Source organism: Lynx rufus, unplaced genomic scaffold (assembly GCF_022079265.1).
Source record: "Lynx rufus isolate CCGP_SWC_20201006 ecotype Redwood Valley unplaced genomic scaffold, mLynRuf1.p SCAF_24, whole genome shotgun sequence".
Lineage (NCBI taxonomy): Eukaryota > Metazoa > Chordata > Mammalia > Carnivora > Felidae > Lynx > Lynx rufus.
This window is the reverse complement of record NW_025814839.1, coordinates 4534737-4555412: the sequence shown is the minus strand read 5'-3', so window position 1 is coordinate 4555412 and position 20676 is coordinate 4534737. Positions and strand designations below refer to the sequence as shown.

Here is a 20676-nt window from a genome sequence, read left to right as displayed (position 1 = left end):
CACAGTGTGTTATATTTTTAATTGTTTTGGTCTAGTTTGCTATTTTCTGTATGGTGATTTTATTTTTTTAACTGAAATTGTGAGAATTAACTCCAGATAATAATGCCCTCATTTCTTATAAACTAACTACTTGAATTTAACTTTCTGCCATGCCCCCCCCCCACCACCATCAGGCACTGCCTCTTCATAAACTGTCCATTACTGAGAAGGTAGTACAGGCAGTCCAGTCCATGTTGCTTCCTCAGGAGGGAAGTCTCTCTATTCATACCTCACTTCCTGCAACAGGAGATGGGTCAGCTCCTGTGATGGCAGTCGTTCGGCTCCTGGCTGAAATAAGAACAAGGTGAGCACCCAGGCCACAGAGGCGGGGCGGGGGGACTCCACTCCCGGCTTAGTGGGTCCACAGGTGAAGTCCATGCCAACGTGAGAACGGAGACCATTGTCTTGAGCTTTGTTGACTACCTTTTTGTCGCATTCCCCAATTTCTGCAAGTTCTGTTGCATTGTGTAATTTCTACACTTTGAAACACTTTAGCTGTTCCCCTAAGAATATAAGTAAGCCATCAAGATGTGGTCTATGGAAAGTGTGCCTAAGGCTCCACCGGTCTGCTTTGGTAAAAGTACTTTGTTCTGTCCCGGGAATCCTTCTGCCACTCTACCTTGTGTAAATGGGTTGGGCCGCATTAGCGTACATCTGGTCTGTCGCTTTCCAAACCCATGATGAGAAAACTAGGGAACGCCCTCAACTGTTGGTGTCAGAAGGAAGAGTAGCGTTTTCTTGCGAATGCATTTATTTGGCACAAAACAACGGCAACAAGTTTCTCTTTTGGCGATGGGACTTCTTAGAAGGTTCTAAGATGCGTTTTGAAGTAGGTGACAGATCAGCATACAGATTTTCCAAGCGTTTGGGTCCCTCTCGTTCCCAGAACACTAATACTGCCCGAGGAGCACAGATGAGGAAGCATTGTTAAGAGATGGTGCTGATTTCTCGCGTGGCACTCTGTGTCTGCATTTAGGAGAGATGGCAACCGCTTTCCCCCTCTCTGCTTGTCGGCAGTGTCAGCAGTTACTGTGGGGCACAAGGAAAGTTAGACCACTCCAGCTCGGGGGAGCGTGGAAAAAAAAAAAGCAAGAGGAATGGGGAGTGTGAATCTTTTTGTAAATTACGGGACAGAATTGATTGAAATGCTTTTCACAGTTAACTTGTTAGAGAATGAACATTGATGACCTTGAAATATTGTAAATCTTTTAACATTAAGAGCATGCCTGGTCATGGCCCAGCTTTTAGAAGACAGCTTGTTTTGTGAAGAATTCATACAACAGTGTCCTGCAGCTGTTGAAGTGCTCAACCTAGTAGCCCAGGAGTGCAGTGCGGGTAAGTACCTGTGGCTTTCCTTTCCACCCGACTTTATTGAGTTTGTCAGTACATTTCCAATTTGATGATGGAATGCTAACATTTGTGTATACGTGCATGAACTTACACACGCGCACACACACACATCAAACTGCTGAGCTCTGCAGACAGCACTTATCACAACTTTTATCTCAGATCTAGAAATGTAAACAGCTTTTACTACATGCAAAGTAGGAAATCAGCATTTTAAAAAAAAAATTTTTTTTTATGTTTTTATTTTCTTTTTGAGAGCCAGAGAGTGCTAGCAGGGAAGGGGCAGAGAGAGAGGGGGACACAGAATCCAAAGCAGGCTCCAGGCTCTGAGCTCTCGGCACAGAACCTGACACAGGGCTCAAACTCCCGGATGGTGAGATCATGACCTGAGCCCAAGTCAGAAGCTTAACCGACTGAGCCACCCAGGTGCCCTGGAAACCAGCATTTTTAAATTTAACTTGAGGACCATGTCAGTGTCCTCCATTAATTTCATTGCATTTGTTTCCTTGCTAGAACTATCTATGAACCCATAAGGCTGCAGATACTTTCTGACCATTGTCACTGGCTACGTTTGAATTCAGTTAGGAGTTTGCACTAACATCCGTGTGTGTGTGTGTGTGTGTGTGTGTGTGTGTGTGTGTGTTGAAAAGTTTAAACAAACACAAAAATAGGTACACTAGTATAATGAACCCTCAAGTTCAACAGTTACAACTCATAGTCCTGTTTCATTTATGCTATACCCTCCTGGATTATATTTTTAGATATCCTTTTACTCTTAAATATTTTAGTATGTGTCTCTAAAAAAGACCAACTTTTTTTTTTTAATGTTTGTTTATTTTTGAGAGAGAGAGAGAGAGAGAGAGAGCAAGGATGAGTTGGGGATGGGCAGAGAGAGAGGGAGACACAGAATCGGAAGCAGGCTCCAGGCTCTGAGGTGTCAGCACAGAGCCTGACCTGGGGCTCGAACCCATGAACCATGAGATCATCACCTGATCCAAGTCAGACGCTTAACCGTTTGAGCCATCTAGTCGCCTCCCCACCCCCCCCCACCCGCCACACAACTCTTTCTTTTTTTTTTTTTTAAAGTTTATTTTGAGAGAGCAAGCAAGCGCAAGTAGGGGAGAGTCAGAGAGAGAGCGCGAGAGAGAATCCCAAGCAGGCTTCACACTGTCATCATGCTAGCACGGAGCCTGATGCCGGGCTCAGTCTCATGAACCTTGAGATCATCACCTGAGCCGAAACCAAGGTTCAGACGCTTAACCGACTGAGCCACCCAGGCACCCCTAAAAAATGACCCTTAAAAAAATAACCACAATACCATTATCACATCTGAAAAATTAACAGTAGTTATTTAATATTATTATCTGGTCAGCATTCAAGTTTCTAATTTTCTCATAAAGTCATACTTGTTTCTGTATTTGTTTGTATCAGGATCCACATAAAATTCTTACATTGTAACTTCATTGCTGCTATGTCTTTGAATTTCCTTTCAAAATCTAGATTCCCCTCATCGTGTTCTTTTTTGCCTTGCAGTTTATTTTTTTGAAAGGTTTCCCACATTCTGGATTCTGTGGATTGTATCTGTGTGGTGTCATTTAATGTGTCCTCTTGTCTTCACCGGTCTTGTAAATGGGTAGTTGGCCTGGGTGTTTTTAAGGGAAGACGTGTGGTTTGTCCCCAAGGATATAATTGGACTCTACATGAAATCGTTCCCAGTTAGATTAGCGTCCTCCAGTGCTTTAGAGCTGGCCTTTTCATGAACTGTAACTAATAAATGAGCACCTTTAACTTCCATAATGGCTTTGGTTTTATCCTTCATGTGTGTTGGGGGAGTCATTTTTATTATCCGTATTATTTACTATTTCTCATTTCTCTGTTGCTTTTTCATTTTTTTTCAATGTTTTTATTTTTTTTTTATTTATTTTTGGGACAGAGAGAGACAGAGCATGAACGGGGGAGGGGCAGAGAGAGAGGGAGACACAGAATTGGAAACAGGCTCCAGGCTCCGAGCCATCAGCCCGGAGCCTGACGTGGGGCTCGAACTCACAGACCGCGAGATCGTGACCTGGCTGAAGTCGGACGCTTAACCGACTGCGCCACCCAGGCACCCCTCTCTGTTGCTTTTTCAGACACTCCCTAATCTCTTTACTGTCCTTACATTTTTGTTTTTTTTCGCGTGGCACCAATTTCTGTGGGTTGGTCTCTGCCCTCTTTATTTTGTATGTGTTTTACTCTTCAAATTTTCCTCCTTTTTTAAGGATAGTGCTGTGGAGCCAGTTAATAAACCTCAGAGAGACCCCGAGCGTAAGAATAAGGACAGAAGGAAAGGAATTTGCTAGGCCTCTCAGGGGAAATTGCTTGTGACCAAATGTTTGCCCGTAACTTGGCTTTGTACTTGTGGTTGGGCCTTAGTTCCCTGCCTCTGCTTTTTAATGTTCTTAGCCTAGGTTGCATCGTAAGACATACATTAGTGATTTTTTAGCAAGCATATACTTGCTGAATAAATCAGTCACTTTTCTGTAGGACTCTCTGAGTATCCTTTTATACATTTTATAGAATAAGGGAGTTTTGATCTGTGAGATTAACTTCGGTACTTAGTGTATAAGCTAAGAGTTGTCGTAATTTGGAGCAGTGGTCTCAAATGGCTTTAACAATAACCCACCTAACCCATTTTCCCTAATGGAAAAGAACTCTGTTGTCACAGAGAGTTGGATAGAAATAGGTAGGAAGTACTTATTGCCACAAAAGAGAAGACTGTGAGCTTATACACGTCAATTTATATCCGAAAATGGTGTCTTATGTCAAATACAATTGTACTTAATAATTCATTTATTAGGTTACCAGAAAGAGCTCTGAGGTTTAAAGTACATATGAAAGTTTGCTGGCTTCTCAGTCCTTTACTCTTGAATAGTCAACAAACCTACCCTGCACCTGGGTTACTTTGGATTGTAGTTTAGATTACATCTGGGTTACAGTGGATTCTTCTAGCCCACAAGAGAGTCTTAGATTGTCCTTACAACAAATGCTGTTTAATAAATGATTCAAGATGGTGGGTAGAAGGGAAAGAATTCTTCAATTTTTATTTTTTAACGTATCAAGATTTTTTATTTTGTGTATGAAAATGTCATGTGAAATTTATACACACTATCTGAATCTTTCAAATGAAAAAAATTTTTTTCAATGAATTTCTTCCAGTATTTTACTTCATCTGGAATGAAGCAGAAGATTTGGCCATTGTCATGTTGACTTACCCCATCTCAATTTTATATCTTCTCTAATCCAAGGAAAAGAATACCTAATTCCATTTGGTCTCAGATAGCACTATGCTACAGAGCTTTTTCTCATGAAGAAATATTTCTGTGAAGTTAACTGGATCCCTTGGTTGAAATAGCATAGGAAACCTATTGGTACTGAAGAAAAAGCATATAGAAACCCCTGAATTCCCACCTTTTATTCTTGCAGAAGCCAGAACTTCTCAGGTTCAGGTGTGTTTCCTTCTCCCTACCTTGTTAAATCTACACATTCCCTGAGCCAGAGGTTCCCCTCAGACTCTGAAACCTCATACGAATCCCTGGGAAGCAGGTTTAAAATGCTTTCCGAGCTCCACCCAAAAGTCAGAATCATCAGTTGAAGGTGACCCTGGGCAGTTGTGATGGGAGGGGCCCCCGACCTGCTCTAAGCTTTGCCTGACCCACCTTCAATTTTGTGGCTTCTGCTTGTGGGCATTCCCTCCCTTGCTATCCAGGCCTCTCAGCTCTTTCTCTTGGAGGGACCCCCAGCCTCATGAATGCCCCACACTTAAAACCAGTCATTATTTCCTCTAGAGTCAGCTCTCCTTTCTGACTTCCCAGTTTTGGGTCATACTCAGGCTATTTTTGAGGCTCAGATATGGAGTCAAATATGACAGAGCCCCCCTTCCTATCCTTCCATATCCAATCAGTTGCCATGTTCTATTCTCCCTTTGAAATGCTCCTGAGATTTAGCCCTTTCCTCCCCATTTCCATTACCAGCTTCATAAGCCAGGTGCTTTTTCTCTTGTGTTTAGACATGTGTGTTATTCTCCCAACTTTTACTGCTTTTGCATCTTGCCTTTCCACGTCACAGTTAGCTTCCTGAAGGCCTGCTTTGAGTGGCCCTCAAGAGCATGGAGCTGTCACCGAGAGGCTGGCTTTCCTGAGCGTAGTTACCTCTGTGAAGTTGTCATTTACAGATTGGAATAGCCAGTTCTGGCTCTTGCTTGTTACTCTGGCTATAGTACAGTCGGTCTTGCTTTTCCTGAATATGAAGTGTAGAAACTTCTTATTCTCACAGTAGATAGCGTAAAAACTCCTCTTATGTTAAGCCTATCTTATGGTAGATGTGCCTCACCCCCGCCAGGTAGTTGCCATTCTTCCCCCTAAGAATTGCTTTTCCCTTACCTGATAGGATTCTAGCCATCATCCTTGAAATATCTGCCCGACACTGGTTACTGCTTTATTGTAAGGACATTGTTGCCCACGTCACTCCCTGGATCATCTGGTATTTTGTATATAAATTTTCTTGGAATAAATTTTTAATTTGAACAATAATAATCAGAAAGTGTTTATCAAAGTTAGCTGGGCTCTTTATGACTAGTATACATATGTAACGGGCTTCATGAATCTTGTAACTGAATGGTTTCCTCTTTGATTTGTCCCCTGGGAAGCATAGGCCTGAACGTGTGTCCCACTCCAGGTGTAAAGAAAGGACAGGGGCCACACACCCCATGGCCTGGCCTCGCTTCTTTCTCCACTTTAAATCTGTTTGGTCTTTGTCTCCTCTTTCCTGTTGCCTTCTAATCCATATCATTGGGTCACATTAGGTGCCAAGTGTCTGTCCGTGAGGTATAAGTCAATAAATTTCTCACCAATATCCTAAACAACCTCTGTGCTTTACTTCCATTGGACTACTTTTTTTAAGGGGGGAAGAACGCAAGGGGGTGAGCGGCAGAAAGGGGGGGGGGTGCGGGGACAGAGGATGGGAACCGGGCTCTGTGCTCACATGCTGACAGCAGTGAGCCCGATGTGGGACTCAAACTCATGAACAGTGAGATCATGACCTGAGCTACAGTCGGACGCTTGACTGACTGAGCCACTCAGGTGCCCCTGGACTACTTTTTATTTCTCCTAGGACCTCTTTTTTTTTTTAATGAGGTATAAATCACATACCATACGATTTACCATTTTGAAGTGTTAGTGTATTCACAGAGCTGTGTCTTCATCACTATCTATTTCCAGAACTTTTTCATCCTCCCACATACAAACTCTTTGCCAATGAAACAGTAACTCCCCTTTTTCCCTCCCCCGGCTCCTGATAATCTCTAATCTACCTTCTGTCTCTATGGATTTACATCTTCTGGGTATTTCACATCAGTGGAATCGTACAATATTTGTCCTTTTTTGGTCCAATTTCCTTCACTTAGCATAATGTTTTCAGGGTTCATCCATGTTGTAGCAGATCTCAGAGGTTCATTACTTTTTATGGCTGAATCCCATTCCATTATGCATAGACCTCATTGATGAATTTACGAATACTTGTGTTTGTACTTTTTGGCTGTTATGAATAATGCTGCTGTAAATACGTATATACAAGATTTTACGTGGATGTATGTTTTTAGTTCCCTTGGGCCTATATAGGGGTGGAATTGCTGGGTGATACAGTAATCCTGCATTTAACTTTTGAGGAACTGCTTTCTATTTTGAGGAATTGTTTTCCACAGTGGCTGTGCCATTTTCCATTGCCACCAGCATCGTATGGGGGTCCTAATTACTCCACACCCTCACCAACTTTGGTGTTACCTGTCTTTTTGATTAGAGTTCGCCTAGTGGGTGTGGTCTGTGTGAATCCTTTGCCCATGTTAAGTGGGTTGTCATTTTGTTGTTAAGTTGTAAGAGTTCTTTACAATTTTAGCTCTGTTAGTTCCTGATCAGATATAATAACATCAATCTTTTCTCCCGTTCTGTGGGTTGTCTTTTCACTTCGTCGGTAGTGTCCTTTGAAACACACAAGTTTTTCATTTCAGTGAAGTCCACTTTATCTCATTTTTCTTTTGTTGCTTGTGCTTTTGGTGTCCTATCTCAGAAGCCGTGGCCTAATCCAAAGTTGAAGATTTACACCAATATTTTCTTCTAAGAGTTTTACAGTTTTAGCTGTAAGGTTTTTTCAGGTCTTTGATCCATTTTCGCGTTAATTTTTGTGTGTCGAACGAGGTACTCCTAAGACCTCTGACTCCTGACTCTCCAAGACCATTTCCCATATTGGCAGACCACCTGGAATTTCCTTCCTTCTCTGCTTATTGAAACCCTGTCTTTTCTAAGACCGAACTTAATGCTGTCTTTATGAAGCCATCTTGGGTCCTGGAATGAAGTGATCACCCCCTCCTCCCTGCCTGTGTTTGTGCTTAGATCATATCACATACTGCGGCCTTGGACCATGTTCGTTCTTGTATGTGTAAATGCATGCACACATCTCCTCTGTCCTCCCAGAATGGGAGCTTTGTTTCATGTATCTTTGTATTCTCCAGCATCAGCACTGTGCCTTGCCCATAGATGTTAAATAGACATTAGGTTTTTATTTTTTTTTTTTTAAGTTTATTGATTTTGAGAGACAGTGCTAGTGGGGGAGGGAGAGCGAGAGAATCCCAAGCAGCCTCTGCACCATCAGTGCTGCAGAGCCGGATGCAGGGCTTGAACTTGTGAACCGTGAGCTTGTGACCTGAGCTGACATTGGATGCTTAACCACCTGAGCCACCCGGTGCCTCAGATACTAGATTTTTTATTATTTTTTTATTTTTATTTTTATTTTTATTTTTTTTACATTTTTATTTATTAGGCAGAGAGAGAGAGAGCACAAGTGGGGGAGGGGCAGAGAGAGAGGGAGACACAGAATCGGAAGCAGGCTCCAGGCTCTGAGCTGTGAGCACCGAGCCCGACGCGGGCCTCGAACCCACAAACCGTGAGATCATGACCTGAGCCGAAGTCGGACGCTTAACCGACTGAGCCACCCAGGTGCCCCGATACTAGATTTAAAAAAAAAAATAATTTCAATAATGGGAATAGAACTTCCATTTGTTGCATGTTCGCCCTGTGCCGGGGACTTGGCTAAAGGCTCCACTTGTGTCACTTCATTTCATCTTCGTGACAACCTTGTGAGGCACAGGTGCCATTGTTAACCCCCATTATCAGAAGTGAGATGGTACATATCTGAGTGATGACGCCAGATTCTGGATCCAGGCAGCTCAACTTCAGAGCACGTGCACTTGGCCACATTGCTGTGCTGCTGAGCTGTGTGTGGTAGACAGAGCTGTCTCAGGATATTTGCTCTTCTGTAAGAATTTTGAGTGCTCTCGGAAGCCGCTTGTGACCTTAGCCCTACTCCAGAAGGGTTGGCACTCTCTCGGGGGTTGTGGGACTTATTTTCACGTATGCGGTGGATTCCCCTCCAGGAGAGCGACTGGCAGTTGTGGAGGTACAGTGTGAACGGCTGCGGATGCTCTACCGGGACTGCGCTCGGCCCCCACCGCCTCCACTGCAGGCCGACCGGAGACAGGTGAGCCCCGTGCCGTGCGAGGCCACAGCGCACCGCGTTAAAGGATGCCGACCGGCACGCTAGTAACCTTTAGAACGAGCGTTCACAAAGCCCTTTGGAGGGACGCACTCCGTGATGACGTGCTGTCATCTTTGAATGTCCGAGCACGTTGATTTGACATCCTGAGTATTGAAAGATGGTGGCAAAGGAGCAGAACTCCATTTGTAAATAGTTTCTTAAGGTATCAATAACAGAAGAAAAGCTTTTTTCAAAACTTTAGTTATATAGTCTGTCTTACAGAGGAATAAGCATATGTATGTAGAGAGAGGCTGAGAGGTGATTAAAAAGCAAAAGTGGTGAAGTGTTGAGAGTTGATACCTCGGTGAATGTTCTTAGCTTATTCGTAATAGCCCCAAAGTGGAGACAACCCAAACGTTTATCACCTGATGAACGAAGATGCCTTCATCGTGTATGCATATCGGGTGTATCCGATGGAATGTTATTCAGCCTTGAAAAGTAATGAAGTAGTAACACATGCCACAATGGGAAGAAACCTGAAATCATGCCAAGCCAAAGAAGCCAGCCACAAAAGACCACGTGCTACGGGATGTCCTGTGTATGAAGTGTCCAGAACAGGCAGATCTAGAGACAGCAGATGGGTGATGCCGGGGGCTGTGGGGGAAGGGGTACGAGGAGCGACTGCTAGTGGCTAGGGGCTTTAGGGGGACAGAAACACTAAAAAGTTGATGGCGGTGATGGTTGCTCAACTCCAGTAGACTAGAAACCACTGAATCGTACGTACACTTTAAACAGGTGAATTGTATGTTACGTGATTTATATCTCGAAAAATCGGTGCATCTAGGTAAGAGTGTACAAAAATTGCTGTTGTGATTTTTCTGTAGACTTGAAATTATTTCAAAATAAAAAATTAGAAACGTATAGAAGATGAAGTGTCCCCTGAAATCTCAACATCTGGTTAACATTGTCACCATAGCCACGTGATGGGTCACCTGTACTTTTTCATGACCACGGGGCTGTGCTGCACATACCGTCTTACCATCTAACTTTTCTCCCTCAGTAACTCCATAGTCCAGCATACACTTGTGCCTCAGTTTCCCCACGCAGGCTTTTCTTGTTGCCCTGCATTGTCTCTAGTTTCCACCACAGTGATTTGATGAATGACACTGGAGCTCATCACTGTATGCATCTTTCAGCCCTTTCCTTAGGATAAAAACAAAACTCACAGGTTAAAAAAATGTGCTTTTGTCAACAGAGTAGCATGAAGTTTAGGATGAGATTTATTAAAAGTTATGAAAGAAAAAGACAATTTTTTCAAAAACAAATGTAATATTACTTCTTGGCTTTGAGCTGAATAGTAAATCACAGGGATAAAAATTGTGACCACTGATGGATCTGCAGCTTGGTGTGTAATCGCACAAGCAGGAAGACAGGGCAGGGGTGAGGGCCTGCACGCGTCTGTGGAAGGAGAAGGAGAGATGTAGGAATGAAAACCTCGTTTTTCATCACAGAAGCGATATCCTGAAGGGAATTAAAAATGGCATTATAAGCATAGAAGGAGAAGAGAGGTAAGTTTCAGAGTGAACCGTTAAAGAGCTATAAGAGTGATGGTTTCTAGAGAACAGCGCTGGGCATAGCAATGGAGACTGCCTTTGTTTTTAAATAAAGAGAAGTTTTCCTTTGGAAAAACAAGCTACGTTCTTAAAAGATGTACCTATGTTATAATGCCACTAAGGTAAAAACTTTTCTTCTTTGAGGGGGTACAAAGATTTGTGTTTGCAGTTGTATTGAATGAGACGCTTTCCCCCGTCACAGCCCAAAGAGATCACTTGGAGCCCCTCGAGAGTGTTCCCGCCTGTCCGAGCCTGCATGTTCTCATCACGCCTGACTTCTGTCACCTTCCTGGCTGACCCCAGCGCTGGGGGCGGTCTGCCCCGGGGCACATTTATCTATGCCACCTCACCACTGCCAGTGCAGGTGAGAAGTCACACGGTCTCTCGCGTCTTTCCTTCATATTTGAAAGAAAAAGCAAGTTCCAGGAACCCAGGTTGAGCCCTCTGATTGCCTGCCCGCTTCTGGTGTTTCCTCAGGCCCCATCTTTTTACTGGGAAATTGAAATTGTTTCCTATGGAGATACTGATGACGACACGGGACCAATAGTTTCCTTTGGCTTTGCCACAGAAGCAGAGAAACGAGATGGGGCTTGGACCAATCCAGTGGGGACTTGTCTTTTCCATAAGTAAGTGGCTACTATTGCTGTTATTTAAAAAAAAAAAAAAAAAAAAGTAGTGGGTGTGGGTGTTTAATACTGAAATAATATCCTCGTAATCTCAATCTCCAAAAGTGTATAAAATACCAGTTGGAAGTATATTCAAATTGAGGGAAAGAGAATAGCTCTTAGGAGTTCTCTTCGAATTACTCTGATGCCACCAAAGCCCCTGGGCCCGTTTGTGACTCAACTGCCTCTGTGTTGGCCAGGGAGCCTTGTCTTTGACTTTGCTTTGCTTTCTTTCATAGCAACGGCCGAGCGGTGCACTACAATGGCTCCAGTTTATTGCAGTGGAAGAGCGTGCGCTTGGACGTGACTCTCTCTCCTGGTGAGTGAAGCAGGAGCCTTTTTTTTTTTTTTTTTTACACTGCGTATTTCTGCTATTCCCTGGTTTTGTCTAAATAGGTTGAAAGTAATTAATTTAGCAACTGGAAGTGGGCAGTTGGTTAGTGAAAGCCAAGTACTTGTCATTGCTGTCTGCTAGTGTGTGCCCAACCGCTCATTTCGTGAGGCCGTTTTCATTGAGAAGCCTCCACCTGGTGAGGCAGGAGTCACATCCACTTTTCATTTGTGTCCACCTGTCCATCGTTGGAACCACCTGAGGTTTTGCTTCTGTTTGAAGTTTGGTCTCTTGTCAGCTTTTCATTGATGTGCAGATAAATAGGCTAAAAAAATAAAAAAGGAGAGAGCTCTACCACTAGCCCTGAGGCACTTGGAAAATGCACTATCGGTAGATAACGTGCTGTAGGCTTTGTTCCCGGGAGCCTAACGTCAGGTCCCGCTTCGGTAAATCTGCCCGGATGTTTCGGTTACGTAGTCGATTCAATTTAAAAAAAAAAAAAAAAAAGGGGGGCGCCTGGGTGGCGCAGTCGGTTAAGCGTCCGACTTCAGCCAGGTCACGATCTCGCCGTCCGTGAGTTCGAGCCCCGCGTCAGGCTCTGGGCTGATGGCTCAGAGCCTGGAGCCTGTTTCCGATTCTGTGTCTCCCTCTCTCTCTGCCCCTCCCCCGTTCATGCTCTGTCTCTCTCTGTCCCAAAAATAAATAAAAACGTTGAAAAAAAATTAAAAAAAAAAAAAAAGATTTTCCTCTTCTTTTTAGCCACCATATAAGTCACTTGCTCTGTGTGGATGAATTGGGATCAATCCTGCCTGATCCAGCAGAGGAACAAAATGTAGGCACTGTCCTCTTGCCGTTAGGAGCCCCCCAAACAGGGGCATCAAGGTGGCCCAGTCAGTTAAGCGTCTGACTTTGGCTCAAGTCATGATCCCACGGTTCATGGGTTGGAGCCTGCTTCAGATTCTGTGTCTCCATCTCTCTCTACCCTTCCCCTGCTTGTGCTCTGTCTCTCCTTCCCTCCCCCCCTTTCAAAAATAAACAAACACTTGGAAAAAAGAAGCCCCAGATGTGTTGACTACATAGTTTCAGACAGTGCGTCTTAGTATCAATGAAGCCAAAATCACTGTTCGTGGTCGATGGTCTGGGCTGCTCAGATGGGGAAGAGTAAGTCACTCCATCCACCAGATAACCTCGTATAGCTGACTGGGGGTAATTTTGCCATCACTTAACTTGGGGAGCTGATTGTTAAGTTGCACCTTCCAGGGGGCGTAGCACTTTCGGGTATGGTCAAGTTACGACTGGGAGATAACTTCCGGGTAGTTACTTGTCTCTTTCTGGAGCAGACCTCTGACATTTCAACTGAGTATTTAAGTGTTTTAAGCACAAAGGAAGGTTTGGGGAGAACATGGGAGCCATAGATAGTCAGGATTTTTATTTGTCTCTTTCATTTGTTTTGTTGGGTCCCATTTTAGTTGTTGAGAACTTTTGGACTTGGACCTCATGTAAACATGCTACCTTCTCAGAGAAATATGTCTGGGTAGGAATCGAGAATTCACTTATTTACAACAAAATCTCAACTGGGTGCCTGGGTGGCTCAGTAGGTTAAGCGTCTGTTTATATTTTTTAAGACCATATCTAAATCTTTCACAAATTCGCTTTATGCCATAAGTAATTCTCTATGTGTCAGTAGAAGAAAACTTACATTCCTCTGTTAAAAAAAAAAAAAAATCGTACCAAATGCTTTCCCTTTTTGTCTTGGCTACCAGGAAAATAAAAGCTGAATTTAATATGGAATTGTGGGAATTGATTTAGACACTAGGTATTTCTTCTGAATAGTTTTGATTTCTCCTTTTAAAATTATTTCTGTTGTGTTACTTTATATTAAGTACAATATGTAACTCCGTGCCTTTTTCAGTTGTAACTAATGGCATAAACAAAGCTAGTCCGAGATCGTGTGGCCTGATCACCCTTTATTTATAATCAGTAAAAGGGAAAACGAGATGTTTCCTTCCTGTTCTCTGCCATAGGTGATGTGGCAGGAATTGGCTGGGAGAGAACCGAGGGGACGCCACCTCCTCCGGGGCAGCCAGCCAAGGGCCGGGTGTACTTCACATACTGCGGGCAGCGCCTGTCCCCGTATCTCGAAGACGTCTCTGGTGGGATGTGGCCTGTGGTTCACATTCAGAAGAAGGCAGGTTATCTTACTGGGAAGGAAAACAAGTTCTCCTTAGTAATTTGGACCATGCTCCATCACACCGGGGAGGGCAATCTCCTTGACGGAATCCACCATTCAGTTGCTGATCTCATCCAGAGGCACCCTCCCAGACACCCCCCATAATAATGTTGAGTCTGGCACCCCGCGGCCGGTCAAGCTGACGATTAAATTAACCATCACAGTAGGATTGCAGATCGTAGACTTAGGGAGCAAATGTGACCCTGAGGAAGCAATGCCTGAGCCAGGTCTAAGCTATTAACTGGTCTTAACTTGGCAAAGTTGGAGGGAAACAATGTCCCCAGTGAAGGGAGCAGCTTGTGCGGTGGCATCAGACGGAAGGGAAGAGTGCTGGGAACAGGAAAGGTCGCTGTCTGAGTAGCAACGAGTGGGAGAGTGAGGTGTGGGAGGGCGGGCGCACCGGCCTGGGCAGAGCTTGGTCTCAGCTCCAGTGCACGTGGTCACACCGGCCCCTCTGCCTCGCCCCACATGCTCTCCCAGAGCCGGGGCCATTCTTCTGATGACCTTCACCTTGGAGTGTTAAATAAATAAAATAAGTCAACAATGCTAGCTCCTTTCAAATCCTTTATTTGACCTCCTTCCCAGAACACCAAGACGCGCGCTAACTTTGGCTCCCGCCCATTCGCCTACGCGGAAGGGCAGGCCCACCGCAACGCCGCAGACCTGTGCACCGATCTGGCAGAAGAGATCAGCGCGAACTTTGAGGCCCTGCCCTTTGCCATGGCATCTGACAGTGACAACGACGCTGGCACCAGTATTGCGTCAGACCCCGGCACTCACGGGCCGCCGTGCCGCATTGCCGCTGTGGCCACTGCTCAGCAACGTAAGCCGTCTCCTCCCAGGGCCCCACTGCTTCCTGGGAGTACAGATGCTGCTAATTCATAAATTCTCACTTGGGCAAGCTCTGGTGCCCGTCGGATATGGGGCGATGGGCCCAGTGACATAAAATGGGGAGCAGGAGCAGCATGGGAGACTAGAAAGCACATTCCCACATACGGGAAGCCTGCCATGACTCAGTGCTGGCAGAATATTGCCACCTGGAAACGCAAGCCTGAAAGATTGTCCACTTTTTGTAAGACAGCTAAAAACCCTAGAATTTTAGGGGTGCCTGGGTGGCTCGGTTAGTTGTCTGACTTTGACTCAGGTCATGATCTCACAGTTTGAGTTCGATCCCCGCGTCTGGCTCTCTGCTGTCGGTACAAGCCCACTTGGGATCCTTTGTCCCCCTCTCTCTCTGCCCCTCCTCCTCTCTTTCCTCTCTCTTTCTGTCTCTCAAAAATAAACATTAAAAAACCTCAGAATTTTATTTGAAATCTTTTATCTTTTGTTTTAAAACTGAGGCCATCAAAGACTAAGAAAACACTAATTGTGGAATCTATGTGGTGGGTATTAGATGTGCACTAAAAAACTTTCCTGATTATTTGAAAAACTTCATAATCAAATAAAACCGAGCTTCCTGAACTAAAGGTATCTGCAGACTGTATCTGGCCCTTGGGATACGGGTTTGCAAACTGCTTTAAGACTGTTTACTTCTTTCTCATGATGAAGAACTTTCCAAATTCTTCTCCGAATTGAATGAATTATACCCATAAAAACGATCTTAGGATTCAGGATAACGGTACATGATTTGTTATTCCCTGGCTTTGTGTTTCGAAATCCCTCCCCAGTGCTGGGAGTCCTTCATGCAAATGAAGATACTGTGGTTTGTGTGAGTGGCAGAAGTTCGTGATTTTTCCAGCCTGCGCTTCCTCAGAATTCACTGTCACTGTGCTCTGTTGCAGAATACGATAGTGACACTTCCTGTCATTATAAAGTAGAACTCAGCTATGAGAATTTCATCACCTCTGGCCCAGACCCCCACCCGCCTCCCATTGCGGATGACGAAAGTGATGATGAGGACGATGACGACGTCCCACAGGTGCGAGGCCCGTGGCCCTTGACCAGGACAGGCCGCCGGGAACGATTTTGATGTGAGGGTACAAGGCCGGAGCGGTTACACTTCCCGCTGCGTCCCTGTGTTTGAGCAGTGGCTCTGGAGCATTCACCTTGCAAACCACATATCGGTAGCGAAGCCTTTTGGGCTCGTTTGCCCAGGACTCCTCTGGGTGTGGGAGAAATGAGGTACCTTGATGCCGCAGTGAGGTCGGGGATCGCGTGATGCTCATTAGGCTTCAGAGGGAAGGAAACGGCTTGCCGCATGCAGTCCGGCTGTTTTCTCCCCTGGCATCTGAGGGGGTGTTTCTGCGACTGGCCTCAGAGGGGGTGAGAGCTGCGCGTCCGGGAGGGGGCTGGCGCCCACCCGAGCTACTCCTCTTCTGTTGATGCGTTTGCCTTCTCCTTCCAGGAGGACCACTACGCCCTGCTGGTGAAAGCCTGGGAGACCAAGGTGTTTCCTACGATCCGAAGACGCTTCCGCAACGAGGCGGAGCGGAAGTCGGGCCTGGACCAGATAAAGGGTGCCTTGCAACTAGGTCTGGTGCTTTGCGCTTTCCTCGGGAGCCACTCGTGACTTGAAGAGACGTGCTTAGATGAAAGTAGATGTAAATCAGGAAAGGGGGGCTCGCCTGAAGTCAGGCCAGACCTAACCGGGTCCTCTACCCGTGCCTTTACCGAACTCTGCGGTCGCCGGCTTTCCTTGCCAGGCTTTTCTTTGCTTGTCCACGTAACTCTGTACGTGGGGGCGTCGATAGGCCGCTGAAATGGAAGTGAAATGGTCATACCGGGAAGTTGATGGCCAAATGATGTGGGCTCTCCAGGCGCAGCTATGCCATTTACTGTCCCTACGACCTTAGGAAAGCTACTTCACCTTTCTGGGCTTTCCTCACCTTTGAGAGGGAACCAGTGATGGTAACCACCTCATCTATGTATGAGACTTAACTGCCTTATACAGATAAAGCTCCTCCAAAAGCCGCATCCAGAACATAGGAAGCATTCGGTTCATATGGTTCCAGATGCCACCGTGATGGTGGCAATGGGCATTTTTCTCCCGCTGGCACAGTTCATCCAGCAAAGAATAATGCAGAGCTTGACCCCAGACAGTGAGTCTTGAGTACAGGTAGCTAATTTCTCTTCAGTTTTCCTCGTCTTGTGAAATACCTGCTTTTTTCCCCCAACATGGAGGCCCCGGGAGCGGGGTGGGGGGGAATGTAAGAAGTTTCATTTTTGTCCTATGTGAGCAGCTTTGCTCCTCTTTTAACTTGTTCTGAGACTAGGACCCAATAAAGATACCCCCCACCCCACCCCACCCCAACCAAGACCTTTATTTTTTGGCCATTTTATATGCTGAGTCCCAGATTTCCAGTGATTTCTTTTTTCCCATATTGGCACCAGGACTAATCAGTTATGTGTACAGCTGTGGCTTTGTTTTTATTTACTTATTTCCTTAATGCTTTCTATCCCCAAAGCTAAGATCTTGTTTAAACATAACCTTAGCCATACCTCCTGTGACCTGGTGGGATTGCTGCCGACCCAGTTCCAGGGCAGATAGTATTCTCCTCTTCTGTCAAGAGTTTCAGGCAGAGGGAGCAACATTAGGAAAGACGCTCATTGGCGTGAGCTTGGGTGATTGGGGGACCGGCAAAAAGGCCAGGCAGCAGGTGTGGCCGAAGAGGAGAGCATGAGGGAGGGGCAGGGACAAGCGTTGGGTGCGTGAGGACTGTGGATTTTATTCTGTGTGAGACAGAAGCTGTTGGGAGGTGGTAAGCAAATGAGCCACGTAATGCGATGTAGTAGATCCCAAAGATAAGAAGAGAGTTTCTCTTCCCCATTCATTCTCAACATCTGAGCGAAATGCCCTTTCGTGTTCTGCCAGAGTGCAGAACACATCTTCTGCTCAGACAGCTCGATGCCAGATTTTGTCGCTGCCCACCTTGGAGCTCGTGTGCAGCCATTCAGAGGTGGGAGGGCTTTATTCTAGTGGCTTTTATTCAGCCATTAATTCATCACTTACCCATCCCCACATTCAGCAAGCGACTGCCAGGCATCGGGCCCCTGGCTGGGGAATCAAGAAAGCCTCTGGGAACAAGACGGAGAGGGTCCCCTCTCTCACCTCGTATATCCCAGGGGGCAGCAGCAGACGACATGTGGTCAGGGCTGGGCGGTAGATCAGGAGGCCCCAGCATGTGTAGGTAGGGCAGCCCGATGCAGCGTGGCTTCTCTACCTGGTGTTTAAGCGGAGATCTGGAGCTAACTCGCCACCAGCAGGCTTACCATGAAAAACGTGAAGCGCCGTTTGTCCGGGGGCGGGGGGGGGGGGGGGGGGCTGGTACTTCCTGCTGTTGGGAGAGTAAGAAAGGGGGAAAGAATTCACAGTATGCAAATGGAAAGCTCTTATGTATGATCATTGGTTGCTGTGCCTTTATTTTGACGAGGTTCTGCTTCAACTTGGATACCTTTTCTTTCGCCCTTTGGTGCCGGAGCCATCCCTGGTGTCTGTGGCCGAGTGTGCCGCCTCCTTCTCCGCTCCCAGTTCGGTTAGGGGGAAGTTTAGACAGCACAGCAGAAAATGTGATCATCCAAAGGCGGCCCCTGGACCAGAGGCAGACTGATGGCTCCCCCAGAAGTACCTCTGGCTCCTGAGGCGGCATCCTGCCAAGGTGTTCTCTCGGGTTCCATCCGTGTGGCCATGACTAGTCGTATGAACTATATTAACCCAAACATAAAAGATTTACCTTTTGAACATACCCTCCTTCAGTGTAGCAGTGGCAGAAGTGAAAAGGAGGAGTGCAGGGGGCTCGTGGTCCCCGAAGGACCACCTCTGTGCGGTGCATCAGCCTCCTGTTGTCAGGTCCCCAAGGAAGGTTAGCGGAACGACCCCCGCACCGAGCGTGATTGAGCTCGGCATTCTCCCCGTGTTCCCGGACTCCTGCTTAGTAGACAGCAGAGGATTTCTTTTCTTCTCTCCCCCTTCCCTTTGGAAAATGTTGCCAAGATTATTTTTCCGCAGTCTTCCAGTATCAGGCCACATTTCTGGCTTCTTCTGACAATTCTTTCTCTCAGCATCCTTCTCTAATTGCAGCCTCCTCAACTGTGCTCAGAAAATTGCTGTGCCTTTTCCCTACAGCAAGGCTGGCAAATAAAGGAGTAGGAGGCGAGTGTGATGGAAATAAGCCTTGTGCGAAGGCAGATGTGTCCACACCCGTATCTGTACCCACACTTCCTGAGCCGCGTGCGAGCTACGGCGGCAACAGCAGACGGAGATACTGTACCCGCCTCTCTGTGCTCCCCGCGGTGCCATCTCACCAGGGCTTTGGAGACTTGTGGGCTGGGTGTATTAATTAATAGTGGCTGTTTGTGCTGAACATAATGATGTGTTGTCCCTCTGGGAAGGAAGAACAGGGCGACTTCCGGTACTGAGTAGAAGCTGATGTAACTCTTTCGTAAGCAACACGTGTTTGCTGTAGTAAAAATCACACACAGTACATGGGGCGCCTGGGTGGCGCAGTCGGTTAAGCGTCCGACTTCAGCCAGGTCACGATCTCGCGGTCCGTGAGTTTGAGCCCCGCGTCGGGCACTGGGCTGATGGCTCAGAGCCTGGAGCCTGTTTCCGATTCTGTGTCTCCCTCTCTCTCTGCCCCTCCCCCGTTCATGCTCTGTCTCTCTCTGTCCCAAAAATAAATAAACGTTGAAAAAAAAAAATTAAAAAAAAAAATCACACACAGTACAAAAACGAATAAAGTAAGAAAGAAACCTTTTCCTCACTTCCTTCTTCCTGTCTGTTTGTCCCATACTTAGTTCTTAGGTCATCGTGCAGCCATGCCCTTTGTGTCCGATCACTTTTAACCGCTCTGTATTGATAAATGATCTTGTTAGTCCTACTTTGGGATTTCCCAGCAGTGCCGCAGGAGTGCTTGTGCTTCTGTGGGAGAGATTTGAGAGGTTCCTACAGGCAGGGCAGTGAGTGTTTTAAACTTGCTAGACCCTGCATAGTCACCTTCCTCAGAAGGCTCTGTACCCCCACAGACGGTGTTGGGGAGATTCTCTCGGTATCAGTCAGTGTCATGGTTGATGTGAAGACCGGGTCCTCTTCGGAGAGTTTCCAGTGTGGTCAATATTTTTTAGGCATGGTGGACATTGCCCGGCAGACGGTCGAATTCCTGTACGAGGAGAACGGTGGCATCCCAAGAGACCTGTATCTTCCCACCATCGAAGACATTAAAGACGAAGCAAACAAGTTCACGATTGATAAAGTTCGAAAAGGTTTTGCTTTCCCTCTTACTTCGTCTATGAAACTGTGTGTGGAATGAGAAGTTGGGTTTTCGCTCGGCCTCAGCTGGCCTCCTGTACATGTCCCAAACTCACCGGCATGTGCAGTCAGATGGCGCACTTATGCAGAGGGGGATATGGGGCGTGGGTGGAGGGTTCCAGGTAGGCCTGGTTAGATCATGGCTGCTGAGCTAATTAACCAGGAATGTGTGGTTGCCCTGTGCTTTTTAGAATTTTAACAGAATGTGTTTGTTCCTTTGATTAAACATCTGTTGCAGATTTTGAGGAAATGAAAATCCAGAAAAGCACAGACAAAAATTGAAACCACTCATTATTAGCCTTTCATAAAAATATCAGAGTATCAGGGACAGGGGCAGAAGTGTATATTTGCTTTTCTTTTTTTCTCTTTTTTTTTCTCTTTTTTTCTCTTTTTTTCTCTTTTTTAGGTATAATTCACATACTATAAAGCTCACCCTTCTACAGTATTCAGTTTTTAATATGCTCACAAAGTTGTACAACCACCAAACCATTACCTCTAATCCCACATTTTCATCCTCCAGAAAGAAGTCCTGTCCTCCACCATTTCCCACATCTCCTTCCCCTGAGCCCCATTAATTTACTTTCTGTCTCTCTAGATTTACCTCTTCTGGCATTTCCTATAAATGGAGTCCTACAGCATGTGGT

At 45.9% G+C, this 20676-nt stretch overlaps 1 protein-coding gene across 9 annotated transcripts in view; it reads left to right on the top strand.

Annotated features, from left to right (window-relative positions):
- The window catches only part of HECTD4 (HECT domain E3 ubiquitin protein ligase 4), a 194082-nt gene that overhangs the window by 137723 nt on the left and 35683 nt on the right, over nt 1-20676 (top strand). For all 9 annotated transcript variants that reach the window (XM_047088246.1, XM_047088248.1, XM_047088245.1 and 6 more), the window contains 11 exons: nt 174-343; nt 1259-1374; nt 8849-8952; nt 10765-10926; nt 11040-11188; nt 11467-11546; nt 13583-13746; nt 14374-14611; nt 15570-15706; nt 16133-16259; nt 19849-19986. In XM_047088246.1, coding sequence (XP_046944202.1) covers nt 174-343; nt 1259-1374; nt 8849-8952; nt 10765-10926; nt 11040-11188; nt 11467-11546; nt 13583-13746; nt 14374-14611; nt 15570-15706; nt 16133-16259; nt 19849-19986 — 1585 coding nt within the window. The remainder of the gene's footprint in view (nt 1-173; nt 344-1258; nt 1375-8848; nt 8953-10764; nt 10927-11039; nt 11189-11466; nt 11547-13582; nt 13747-14373; nt 14612-15569; nt 15707-16132; nt 16260-19848; nt 19987-20676) is intronic.